The sequence below is a fragment of the Lepidochelys olivacea genome (assembly GCF_965140295.1).
Source record: "Lepidochelys olivacea isolate rLepOli2 genome assembly, chromosome: 4".
NCBI lineage: Eukaryota > Metazoa > Chordata > Testudines > Cheloniidae > Lepidochelys > Lepidochelys olivacea.
The window spans coordinates 20,418,319-20,431,832 of NC_140414.1; the positions used below are offsets into that span (position 1 = coordinate 20,418,319).

At 36.7% G+C, this 13,514-nt stretch overlaps 1 protein-coding gene across 3 annotated transcripts in view; it reads right to left on the reverse strand.

Annotated features, from left to right (window-relative positions):
* Positions 1-7,343: 7,343 nt before the first annotated feature.
* The window catches only part of CNOT6L (CCR4-NOT transcription complex subunit 6 like), a 62,568-nt gene continuing 56,397 nt past the window's right edge, over positions 7,344-13,514 (reverse strand). For all 3 annotated transcript variants that reach the window (XM_084626346.1, XM_084626347.1, XM_084626348.1), the window contains 3 exons: positions 11,939-12,166; positions 10,899-11,101; positions 7,344-9,008 (listed from right to left, as the gene is read on the reverse strand). In XM_084626346.1, coding sequence (XP_084482472.1) covers positions 8,796-9,008; positions 10,899-11,101; positions 11,939-12,166 — 644 coding nt within the window. In that variant the 3' untranslated portion in view covers positions 7,344-8,795. The remainder of the gene's footprint in view (positions 9,009-10,898; positions 11,102-11,938; positions 12,167-13,514) is intronic.

Here is a 13,514-nt window from a genome sequence, read left to right on the forward strand (position 1 = left end):
TACTTCCGACTCCTAGCCTCTGATGTACACGTGCTGGACAGAAACAGTGTACTGAACTGGTACTCTTCACGGTGGAAAGGGGAGGGACACACTTCACCTTTTAGCACCAAGAAACAGGATTTCTTGACAGAAGGAAGATAAACTGAAGACTTGCACTTGGGAGTGAGCCGCTGTGGCCTGCCAAGCGTGGTAGCATGCTTTAAAAAAAAGGCACCTTTGCAGATCTACTGCACGTGTGCATCACAGTAGTATCTGCTTGTGTCACTTTGTAACACTCACATGTGCATTAGTTTAGTATTTTACCCTGTCAGCACCACACAGCCAAACCAGCTACAAAGGGACCGAGCCAGATGCTCATCCTTTATGTTGCCATAGAAATATCTAGTAAATCCCAATTCCAGGGCTAATCATTCACACTCACAGATACTCAACTTGCATCCATAAAGGTTAATCATTAAAGGTTCTGCAAGAACTGGATGTGGCTTTTGTATTAAAACCCAATTATGTGAATGTCTAGCATTTAATAATTACACCTCTTACCTTTCATTAAGCATATAACAGTCCTGATCCAAAACCCACTGAATTCAATGGAGAAACTCTCACGGACTACAACAGGTTTTGGATCAGACTCAGTTATCTGGGCAGTCTCTCCTACCCACCCACAGTGGGTAATTGTAAACACCAAGACGTACAATTTGATGCAGAGCAGAAAGTAGCATCAGTAAGGGCCATGTGCCAACATCCAGCTCTTCGCCTCCCAACTACTTTTGTGATATATACAACAATGCTCAAGAGTAGAAACAAAGACAGGACAGAAAATGCAGTTGCAAAATGGCCGTTTATTGCCTACATAGGGAAATAAAAGTACACAGGTGCAAAGAAATAAACAAGCAGATATTTAGCCCTATACACATCATATGTGATCAGTACCCAATCTGTGTAATGGGAAAAAACAAAGAATTTTGTCATTTGATCTGACAATAATAGTTCAAGGTTTTCAGCACCTCCCTTCTGAGCTGCCATAAGATTAAAAAGGCAAGACCGCTTAGTACTGTTACTATCTTCATTTTGTATTGTTCACATTTTTTTTTGGTAAAAGTAAAACCTCTATCTCTTGCATGTACATGTTGTACAGTATATATTGCGCAAAATACCTCAACTGAGCTGTGTAAGAGTTCCCACCTCATTGACTGGTAAACTAACAAACAAAACAAAGAGCTGGTGATTTCTGTCCGACAGTCTCACGATAAAAAGTAGAATTATGAATGACGTGGAATTCAATGGATTAGTTCAGTGAAGTCAGTTGAAGCTACAATTGCATGGCACTTTATTTCTTTTAAAGAAAAAATTTAAAATAAAAGATCATTTGCATTTTTAAAAATTACTTAAATTTGGAGAGAAAGAACGGATTGTTTTGGAGGAAGGCCAATAGTTTTGCAATTATTCTGTGGGAAAAGTTGAATAAGCTTTTTTGCTCAGGTCTAAAATCGACTGCTTTGCTTTTCAACCATTAGATGAAGATGTTTATACACCCTCATGGAGTTTCAGTGAGACACCTGAACTGTATATGAAACAAGGTTTTCAGAATTTAAAGGTTAGAGGAGAATATTTTTCTTATGAAAATGTAATTGGCAGGATTCACAGTAAAGCAAATCTCCCTACAGATTCCCTCAGTTGGCACTTATTTATGATTATATGGTTAAGCAGGTTATATTTGAGGCAAGAGGCCCATTTAACCTATGGCTCTGTGTATTACCAGAAAGGAGAAAAACCAGAATCCAGTGGTTCATTTTTTGAAAACTTTTCCAGAATCCAGGAATTTTGCTGCATTAGGACAACTGTACAGAATCTCAAAAGTGCACTCCTAGAAGCTGGTGTTTAAGAAATTTGCAGTTCAATGCAGACTGTGAGCCTGACCTGGTTCCCATTGCAGTCAAGGCGAAACTCAAATAAGACCTCAACAGGAGCAGGATTGGCACTTAATTAATTTTTCCTATGTGCAATAATGGAGCTGTTCAAATGCAGAGCTGAGTCAGGAATCGGGAAAAGTTTGCTTCGTTCGAATTTTCATAAAGTGGGAAAACTGTATTTTAACAGATTTATACAGAAAAATTATAGTGCAGTTTCTGATTACCCAGACACAGTTGATGTACCTAGGAGCATTATACTCCCATTGTCTAGTTCACAAAAAAAGAAAAAAAGGAAGAAGTAAAGCCTGGGCTCATATCACCACCGATCCAGTCAAACGTATGGGTTTAGTGAATTACAGGCAAAAAGTTTGATAACATGGTGCACACAACACTTTAATTGCTTGGAAAAACCATACTACACAATAATTAACAATGGAAAACAAAGCCAAAATAATATTAACAATGTCACTTGTAAAGAGAGCCACCATGATTCTTTGCTTTAAAACAAAAACAAATACAGAGACAAATAAGAACTTGGTAAATGTCTTACTCTTGGAAACAGTTTAACAAAGGGATGAGACCAAGTAATACCAGAATCACTCCACCTCTCACTACTAAAACAGTGAAGGACTTTGCAAGCTAAACACACTGTACTATGCTGAAAAGAGTCATATCACTTGGCATGTTTTGCCATCAAAATTGTTCAAATACATTATATTAAAATACAACTGTATTTCCCCAACTTCACTTATTTTAGAATCTACATCAAGAACAGGAGTCCCTGAAGTATTCTATCTTCCAGCCAAACAAATCCAGCCAAGTTTACTCTGTTTACCATGTTTTAAGATTAGCTAAGATGTTAGTCACTTTTCTAATCGCTTTCAAAGACAACCTCCTCAACTTTATCATTTTTTCTCCCGGTGATTTTAAAAGTAAATAAAGTCTGGTAAATATCAGTACAAAATGTCTTCACTACTACACAGGATAAAGATGCACCAGTTTAGAGTTCAGCATTTTAATCCCCCCCCCCCATCCGTTATAACGGTGCTTGTAAAACTCATTTTAAAGTATTTATATACTTATGAAAGTTATTTCTCTGCTGACACTTGGCATAAAGACTCAAGAAATGTTTTGGGTTTTTTAAAGCTGTTAATGTATAAAACTTTTTATTTATTTATTTATTTTTACAGTATTCTTGTAAAATATTTACAAATCTAACATGAAATGACTTTCACATTATGAATTTAGCAGGCCCAGACCTTAACAGTGCACTTTTCGCTGTTGCCAGCGTTCAGCTAACTTATTCAGCTATTTTTAATAATCTCTTTAATGTCCCCCGTCAGGTACTAGCAAATTGAGTCATCTGTACAAGTAGTGGTGATTAAAGCTTCCCTATGTTGCTCTGCCAAGACATCTCAATGCTGTTCTGGACAGACCACCTCTACAGGAAAGAGGAAGTTGCATGTGTTCAACCAATGATATTTCAGACTGTCAATCCAGATGTTAAATTTTTAGCAAGGATGGTGGTTTTATAACCTGGACAATTGCGGTAAAATCCTTCCCCTACTGAAGTCAGTATCAAAACTCCCATCGTCTTCAGTGGGGCCAGCACTTCTCCCTTGGTGTCACTTCTCCTAGCAGGCAACTCATTTGATGAATATTGTGTAAAAGCAATCACATCTGAAATGGTAATACAGGTAAACAGCTCGCTATCCCATTACCAATCTCTCAAACTATGCTGTCCGGCTCCATGTTTTTAAAAGGACTGATTTTAGCTTAATGGCTTCCTACTGCAGACTGATAAAACAGATCAAGTATTTGATGGACCATTCAGGTTCCTAAGTGTATATTTACACAATACTGTACACATATTGAGTCATTCACAAAATTCTAGGAGAGTTTTCGATTGTATTAAAACTTCAAAGGATCAAATCACAAAAAGAATACAGAGAGCACTGAAGCTCTTAAGAGTAAGGCAATTTAAACTTTAACACAAGCAGGACACGTCACTTTCCTTGCTTAGTCATGCTTAGACATCTCATAACAGTGAGACATGCTCCAAGTACGTATGTTTCAATCTGTCCTCTCCCAATACAGAAGATGAAGTGTCATTCCAGAAGGTAATTTTAAAGTGTAACATTTGCTTGTTTTTGTGAAGTTAGATCTTTGTAAATAAAGAAGAATATCTACATGGCAGTACAGAATAACTGATACTAGATTAACCATGTAAATATGTACAATACTCAAGCCATTAAAAAAACATTTCTTATTTGAAGATTAATGACTACTACAACTTCCTTTTTAAATGGATATGAATTTGAGGCTCTCTCAAACTAATCCTTTGTGATATTTAAATAGCAATCTAATCAATATTGTTTGATAATTAGTATTAAAAATCCTCTTCCACTCCTAAATCTTGTATGCCAAGTATCTTGCCAAACCAAGTTTTGATGCCGAAAGCCAAGAATTATAATAGAAATGTTGTCACTTCAGTTGCTGGGTTTAAATCTGATCTTTGATATTAACTGCCCACACTTTCAACTTCTCAGTTTAACAGATTATGGAAAGAGTATTACTAATGCACTAGTGATTTAGAAATCTTTGAACAGATGTAAATGCCCAAAGTTACCCACCATATTTTCCTCGTATATTTTGTGCTACCAAAACAGAGTAACCTTGAATTTAAACCAGCTTTTATAGCTGGTCTCCTCTCTATACTCCACACCTGCGATCCCCTCACCAAACTTAATCCCTGTGGAATCAAGTGATATGAGCCTTTAATATCTTTTAATTTACTCCCTTGTGATTTAGGTCAAAGTCTTCAGAAATAGGTGCTGAAAGTTAAGCTCCTAAAATCATGTTCAGACACCACAATGTAATGGGACTGGATTTTCAGAAATTGTGAAGTAAATGGGAACTACAGGTGCTCAGCACCTTGGAAAAACAGGCCACTGTAATTCAGGCATCTGGTCGTGACCCTGGAAGGAAGAGCCTAACTCAAAAGCACCCAGGATGGGAGATTTTTCAGACTCTCTCAGCACCGGCCTGACTCTGTCCCCATTGAAGTCAATGGTGAAACCCTGGGAACAGAGTTAGGCCAACCCTGGGGTAGGTACTTTTGAAGATTTTAAGGGACTGAAGATTTTGGCTACGGTTTATAAACATAGGATAACAAGGAGTAGTCGGAACCAACAAGAAAAACGGTTTTATATTTCTGCTGACTAGAAACAAGAGTGGCTTCAAACACATAGTAAGCTTACTGCTAAAATGAAGTATTTTCTTGATGAATGCTAGAAACAGAAAGAAAGAAAAAAAAAAAGCTTTGAACAAGGCAAATGGGAAGAAAAGCTGGTCTCAGAACCCATTGTGCCATACCTGACTTCAACGTGTGGTACACAAAATGTTCACACTCCTTACATCAAAATAATGAAACAAAAATATTCAGCTACATTGTACAAAAATTTTTTATATACACACAAAACCTCATATCTAACAGATTTACCATATCGAATTTTAAAAAGTTGCCTGTAGAATGGTGTTCGGTTTTTTTCTCTGCTTCCTTTAGGCAGTGCTGTTGCTTAAAAGTTGACACCAGGCACAATATATTTAAAACAAAACCAACTAAGCAAGGAGCAGTACATGAATTTGAACTTTTTTCCCCTGTGACCAGTCCTGAGGATGCTGCAGTGTTCCCAATGTTTAAAGCTATGAGACAAGCATCAATGATGGGGAGAGAGAATAATTGTGTGTATTTTGTTGTCCATTTATCTATAGTGAAATTAGTGATACCACTTTCCCAGATTCCTCTCCCCTGCCTGCTCCCCCTCCCAAGACAAATACACACATACACACCTTATAGGTACTGAGTTTTCAGTTTTCACAATCAGAAGAACCACAACTGCAGAAAATCTAGACTTTGTATGTGTAGGTTTTTGACTTAAAGCCATGAGTTTCCACCCATATGGTAATGTATGTCGACTTCTGGATAATGCGCACCCGTGTTTTTTTTTCTAAAGGTGGCATTAAACTTAAGTTTATCATTGACCGAGTTCCAGATTTTCTGTATTTTAAACAAAAACACTAAGGACAGCAGCATTTCTGATCACCTGAAATGGAAGCTCAATACAGATACTGCCCCTTCTGTTTAAAAAAAAAAAAGGGGGGGGGGGGAGGCAGTACAGCGAGGGGAGGGGAGGAGAGAACCACACACATGAAATTTGGGTAAACATGCTCAGGTGTGTGGGCCAACAAAAACAAACAATACCCATTTCAACATAAAAGCTTTTGTGCAACGTCAATTACTTTTTTAAAAAAATTACAGGATAACAGATATTTTGAAGAATGCATTTTGAAGCAGAGAAAACCCAATTAAACACCTTCCTGCAACAGAGTGCCTCAAATTAATTATGAATCAGAAGAAAATAAAACTTAAGCTGTTTCTGTTGCCCAATTTTTTTATTTTCCCCCAACACTACAAAAGATTGTGTTGCTTTTTTTAAATCGATTTATAAACAGGCTCCTCTGCAGTTCATATACAATCATAGGTGAACTTGAAATTCCATTTTATACAAACATCTCAAAAATATTGGGAGTGAAGTATGGTAGGAAATATTGCTCACATTGCTAGTTAACATGCGTGTATGAAAGGAGGAAAATGGTTTGTTAGTGCATATCTCCAGAGCAGAGAACCCATCCCTCCAAAAGAAAAACAAAAAAAGAATACAGTAGCTGATTACAAAAAGGTAATGTCCACAAAATTAAGTTTTTCATGCTATTCTACTTTCCAGTACTATACACTACTTACTTTTTCAATTTATATGCATGCCTAGGCCTTGAACACTTGAGGTATATAAAAAGAGATACCTGCACCTAGAGGGAAATCTTTAAAAGGGCTTTATTTATTTATTTATTTTTTTGATTGATTGTTTGGTTGGGTTTTCTTGTGCTGCACAAAATTTTTTATTTATATTAAATTTCACTCAACTACAATAACTTCCAATTTTATATTGGACGACGGGTGATGCCTCCATTTCAAGGCACTTTTTTGAAAGGGAGTTGTGGTTTCATTGAACCAACTGCTGCATCCCATCCCACCCCCGAACAAATACAGGGAACATTTTCTACTAGAGCCTAATTTTCTATGAATACAATAAAGAAGGAAATGTATAATTAAAGAATGGTGGAACAGGCTAAAGTATTAGTTTTGCAAGGCAGAAGATTGCTTCTTAGTATTTAAAACTAATTTAACAATTTAAATGTGACCGTTTTTAAATCTATGAATGAGACATAAATATAGGCTATTTATCTGTTTAAAAATTTCATTCACATACATGGAAAAATTCTTTTTTATTAAAAATATCACATTTTGAGACTAGAAACAGTAAAGTGCATGAAAAGTTTAAAATATAAATTCAAGAAAATCTTATAGCAGCAAAAAAGCAGAATAAAGAAAAACTTAAAAACACAGACACAACCTTTTCCTATTACGGTGCCATATATATATATTTTAAACATTAAGCAGCCAACCAATTTCTTTCAGAAAATTGCATTATGTTTACTGCCTCTTGAGGCACAACGTTTTGAACTGGTGCCCCCTAGCGTGCAAAAAGAAAGATTTCCAACACAGCTAAAGAGCGTTAACCGTTGGGAATGAACCAGCAGCTTTTTAATTCAACCTTGAAGGAAAACAGAAACAAAAGTATTAAAAGCATACGATGGCTATTTGGCAACTAGGGTCAGGAAAAATAATCCAAGGAATGATTATGGCTACCACTCTCTCCCCCACACAAAAAAGCACCTAGAGAGCTATCTAACCTTCACTTTGGAGATAGAAGTAAGATCATTTCCAGAGGGTTTTTTTTCCCTGTACCTTAGCTTAACCAGTACCTCCAATCCAAAGTTTATCATTTTTGCAATTTAACATTAGAAACAGAAAAGCTACAGATTGAGTTGGAACGTATTTGCTCTTCCAGAACTCACCAATAAGAAAACTTGCAGCTGAATTTTTAAGTGCAAGTTCTTAATTTTATGTTTCTAAATCTTGTTCCCATCACAGATTGTCAAAGTAGGAAGAGTTCTCTGTTAGACCTCTCAAAACAGGCCATCAGTTTAAATTCCTGAATTTCCTAACCAGAAAGAGCTCCAAGAACGTTACCACCATGTTGTCTGCCAACCAAGAGTTCTATGTGGCATTAAATGCTCAGGTCCAAATTCTCTGATGGCATAATTCCATTGTAGTCAATGGAGTTGCACCAGGAGATAATTTAGTCTTTCAATAAGTAAATGCAGCCCATTTTTGGTTTTCCAGTATCAGCTAGTGGGGACGGACGGACGACGGACTATACTGTTAATAATTTACAGTTAAATATTAAGTGCTTTGCTAACATGCAAAATTAATATTGGATGCAGAACCTAGATCTCCATTTTGAGTTCAGTAAAATAGTATTTCTAATTATTCTCCCTTACAACTGAAACAGATTGAAGTATTGTATTTATCAGTTCGTTTTTGTTTTTGTTTTTTTTTAAAAAGGAGGAGGATTTGTTGTGCTGTGATTTGGAGGAAAGCATTAATTTTAAATAGATTATGATGCAAGTTTTGAATCTGATTTGCCCATTTTATAAACACAGCTTTCTAATGAAACAGTAAGCTTACCAGTTTAAAAATTAAATTAAAATCCTGGAAAGGGAATAATACTTTGGTTCCAGCCCTAGTGCCAAATGATACCAACATGCACCAAAATGTGCAAAATCTCATATCAAAACACACAATGAAAGGAGCTTGAAGAAGCAGCTTAAGGTTGGCCATACTTCACTCCTACATACTTTGATTTACAACTGTACAGGTCCATAACAACAGGTCCCAGCCCTCAAAGGGGCAGGGCTCCACTACCTCCTGTTAGGTAAGTGTACACCGTTGACAAGAGGCAGGAGCGGAGGATGGAGTTCGAGCTGTGTTAACAGTGAGAAGTGGTCTGAAGGGATGTGAGGGTGTGGACACCCAGTGATGTTGTTCTCAACCAGCCACTGAGGATCTAAAGGCCCCAGGACACCAAGCACGTTCATATGAGTGTTGGAATAGAAAATGTAGTCAATCACACCCTAAAGGGAGAGAGAAACATTCTGTTAAAACGATGACAGGTCACAAGTGATAGTTTAACACTTTCCTAAGATGTATTTGACACAGTTGTACACACTTGCTAGCTCCCCCTCCTTGATATTAAGAGCATGTTTTTTCAATTCACAGGATGTGCAAGGTGGCCAAATTAGTGCTGTCTTTCTAAATATCTTTACTTTACTTTAACTGTGCATTACCAGTCAATGAACATATTTTACATTTAATTTACTTTAAAATATATTATCTGTGCATAATTTTAGTATTTAAATAGTTCCTCACAGACAAATTTCCCTTTTTGTGGCTGCTACTGTTCGGCTGGAGACAGTTTTCTGGCGGCTGCACACTTGGCTACATTTTCATGACTGTAACTTTGCAAAGTTATCGATAAGATGAAGTAACTCAATGTGAAGCTTTTTACATGTGTTTAGAATTTCCAGAATATCGCAGAATGGAGCAAACACTGACTAGACATCCTGTAGAACAGTTTTTCCTGTCCCTAATAAGGCAGATTTTGGGGGAAAGCGTTTGACATTCATTGTTCAGACATCGTCACACCACCAGCTAATATGACCACCTTAACTTCTGCAGCCATGAGGTTGGCTCTAGAGGAAGTATTCCATCTTCCTCATAACAAAAACATGGAGCATAAGTTATAGTCAAATTCTTAGATGCCAACTCTGCACGTTAAGAAGCAATTTTTTCAGTCCTCTAGAAACTTACACTCCATCTTCTTTGTACTGTTTCTTGGAGTACAAAGAGATACTGGAGATATCTCAACAGTTCACAAAAGAAGTCAATTTTCAAGTATTAAGAGCTGAGCCACCAAATAATAGTGACCACAATGTAATTAAATGCAACAATCTAAGCGGAAGGATGGTACCAAAAAGCCAACAAAACACAGTGACACTAAACTTTTGAGAAGAGAGAAGGCAATAAAATGAGGGGACTAGTCAAAAAAGCTGCAAAAATCAAAAGTAAAGAAAACAAAATCCTTAGATTTGTTCTGAATGTTACCTAAGGATAGAACAGTCTCAAAAGGCACACACAGTGCTGAACAAGAAGAGAAGCAGAAAGGTGAGCAGTAAGCCAGTATGGCTCGATAGCAAGGTCCAAGAGATTATTCAAGACAAGTAGATGTCCTTCAAAATTTGGAAACCTACACCTAGTAAAGGATTAAAAGAAGCATAACTACAGTAGGCAATAGGCAAGAAGGAAATTCAGAGGGATTAGATGGAATTCAAAGACAAATAGTTAAAAGGTATAACAAAAAATTCTGTAAAAATATCAGGAGCAGGAAGCCTGTGAAACAATCAATCAATCAAAGGTTGCTGGATCACCAGATTAGAGAGTGTAATTAAAGAAGATAAGGAAATCAATGAGAAGCTAAAATGATTTTTTTCATACAACAAGAACAAGCAAACTTTCAAGGAAATTAAAAAGTGGCAAATTCAAAGCCTTTAAAATAAAGTACTTTTTCACACAACATGTAATTATACTGTTAAACTAACTGCCCACAGAATGTCATTGAGGTCAGTAACTTGGCTTGATTCAGGAAGAGATTGGACATTTATATGGAGAAAAAGAACATCCAAAGTTATAATAGTTAATGCTAAAAAATAAATTCTGGAAGAGGTATTTAGACTCATGCTTCAGGGGTTAAGCCCACCTTTAAAATATTTTAGATTAGGATAACACCTAATGTTGGAGGGGCAGATTATCCTACATCTGCCTGCTACACGGTTCTTACAGCTTCCTCTGAAGCATCTAGTGCTGACCACTCTCAGACAGAACAGAGGACTAGATGGACCTTGAGTCTGATAGAGCATGGCAATTCCCACAGTAAGAGAAATTAAATTCAGTAGATCATCCCTTACTTTGAAATCAAAGGTGTAATTGGTGTAAGGCATCAAGTTGTTTTCATAGGCGCTCTTGAGCTGGAAGCCATGCGTGATTCTTCCTTCAGAAGCCCCATTTTTTCCACTGCCGCTGAAGTTCATGAGACATTCATTGTAACGCAGCTCTTTGAAGTCCTTATGGTTGTCAGCTACTATGCCATTGCTTAAGTACTCCACAACACCTGTTTGCAAAACAATGATGCAATTAGTTGTTTTAATTAATTATTGAAATACAACATGTATCATATTTAAATACCTTAGGTTAAGAACCATGTTGAAAGACCATGGTCTCCAAATAAGTGCATATATATCAGCCAGTTTTTTCTTTTTTAAGTCTCCTTTAGTGAGGTCTGACTTCCTGAGTGCATCTATATAATGAAAGGGTTCACCACCATCTTTGACAGCATAAGCATTTCAAAACCCTGAGCACAGTAAGAATACTAACCGTACTGTGGCAGCCAGCACTAAGAGGAAGTTTTCTTGTATATTTCTCATCGATTAGAGTTAAATATCAGAAGTACTACAGTATATCCATCTCAAGTTTCTGCCCTCATTTTATTTTGTCAGCTTTTCACCCAGAGTGCAATAAACCATGAACTCCAAATTCCTAAATATTACCACTCCTCAAGCTCTTAATCCAAAACAGGCATACCACACTTCTGATACATAATAATTGTTACTAATGTATCAAACTTGAGTTGAAATATATCAACCCTAGATCTTTTTATGCTTTTTAATTGTACTCAATATTTACCAAATCTTGCACATGACCAATACTTAAAGTGCTAACAACATACTGAAAGGTATTTGATATCTACTCAAATAGAGGAGTTATATTAACTGGTTTGGGAATTTTGAACCACAAATGGATTTTATTAAGAAAGCTTTCCACAATAATAATAATAATGGATATACTGGCATACCATGCAAATGTCGGCTGGAAAGTGGACTCAAATATTCTAATAAAAATCAAAAGTGAAAAAAGACAATAGTAAAAGTGATGAACCATTTCTAAATACCTGAATCGGGCAGTGAGTTAAGATCCGCACACAGCACCAGAGGGATAGAATTAGGATCTGCTGTTGGACTGCCAGGCCTTATGGAGGCTTTCTCAAGGACATTTTTCAGTTCTGAGACAAACATCATAGTCTGAATGAGTTTTACATCTGAGTATTCAGGGTCCCAATGCATGTGGGCATTTGCCACAATAAGCAACTGTTTGTCCACAGCATGAAGCGGCTTCATACCTGGATTAAAAGAAGTTTTTAATGAAAAGTCAGTTAGGTGAATGTATTAAATTCCACCTCGTTACAGATAATGCAAAATTACTGCCACTCCTGTATCAGCTAGAAATGTAGATAAATTGAAAAGAAATACTCCTACTTTCACAACTGGAAAAAAAGGTAAGTCTCACAACAAATTAAATAAAGCTCTAACCCACACTAACAATACATTTTGTTTCACATTAACTTTATTTGGTTACAAGTCTCATAATATGAACTTTTGAATATATGAGGCAAATGGTGACTGGAAAGACTATTAACTGTCTAATCTGAGAGAATTAGAACAACTCCTAAGTGTACTAAAGAAAGGATATTAAATTAAGTGTCAACTATAATTCATGCTATGTCTTCCAAACACTGGTACAATTATGTGAATTACTCACAGCACCAGATAAAAGCTCAAACAACAGCAGTGACAAAATTACTTACCCATTTAGCAGTGCAATAAGCACTGCTGTGTTGTATACCACCACTTCAGCGAGAGCACAGACCGTCTTTGGAATACACTGCTTGGAAATTCTGCACCCTTGGCAACTCACCCCATTGCTATCATCATAATTTGCAGCCTCCCCCTCAATGGGATAATTTTTCAGGGTAGCAGTAGGTCTGACAATTTATCAATCCTCAACTACTAGAGGGGAACCACCTGAATTTTGGGTTCTCTTAATAGAATAAAATTAAAGCAGAGAAAGCCACCTGAAATTCCTCACCATTCAGTGTTTTAATATAGGAACGCAGAAGTTTTTCAGACTGGTTCTTACCTATTGGTATAGCAATTTGTTCGCTAAACAAAAGGCCAAGCTCTTGGTTAGGGTCTACTGCTGAAACAGTACAGCTAGGGCTTTTACTTTCCTAAGAACTGAGAGACTGCAGACTAGATAGGAGATGAAGTTACAGAAAAAGACTCTTCCTGTATTGCAATTAGAGACTGCCTATTAATTTCAGGGCTATATAAAAAAGGCCACAAAATTGGAAGGTGACAAAAAAGAGTCATGTGATTCTTTGAATGACATTTGTGAGACATCACTAATTAATCATCCTTTATTAAAAAACTGTTTGATAGCCAGTTAGGAACATCGGCACTGCCACAGAGATGCCGTGAAGGATTAAATAAAGAGGAAAGAGACATCACTAACAGCTATTGGGAGAGAGAGAGGTCTGTACTCCTGTCTGGGAAAAAGTGAAGTAAAATCAACGTAGGAAAGACTGAGAGTCTTGAGTAGAATACTAAATGCCTGACGCTCCTCTTATAACTTCTTGATGTGAAACAGTGAAAATATATTTTTCAAAACAACCTGTGTCATACCTAATC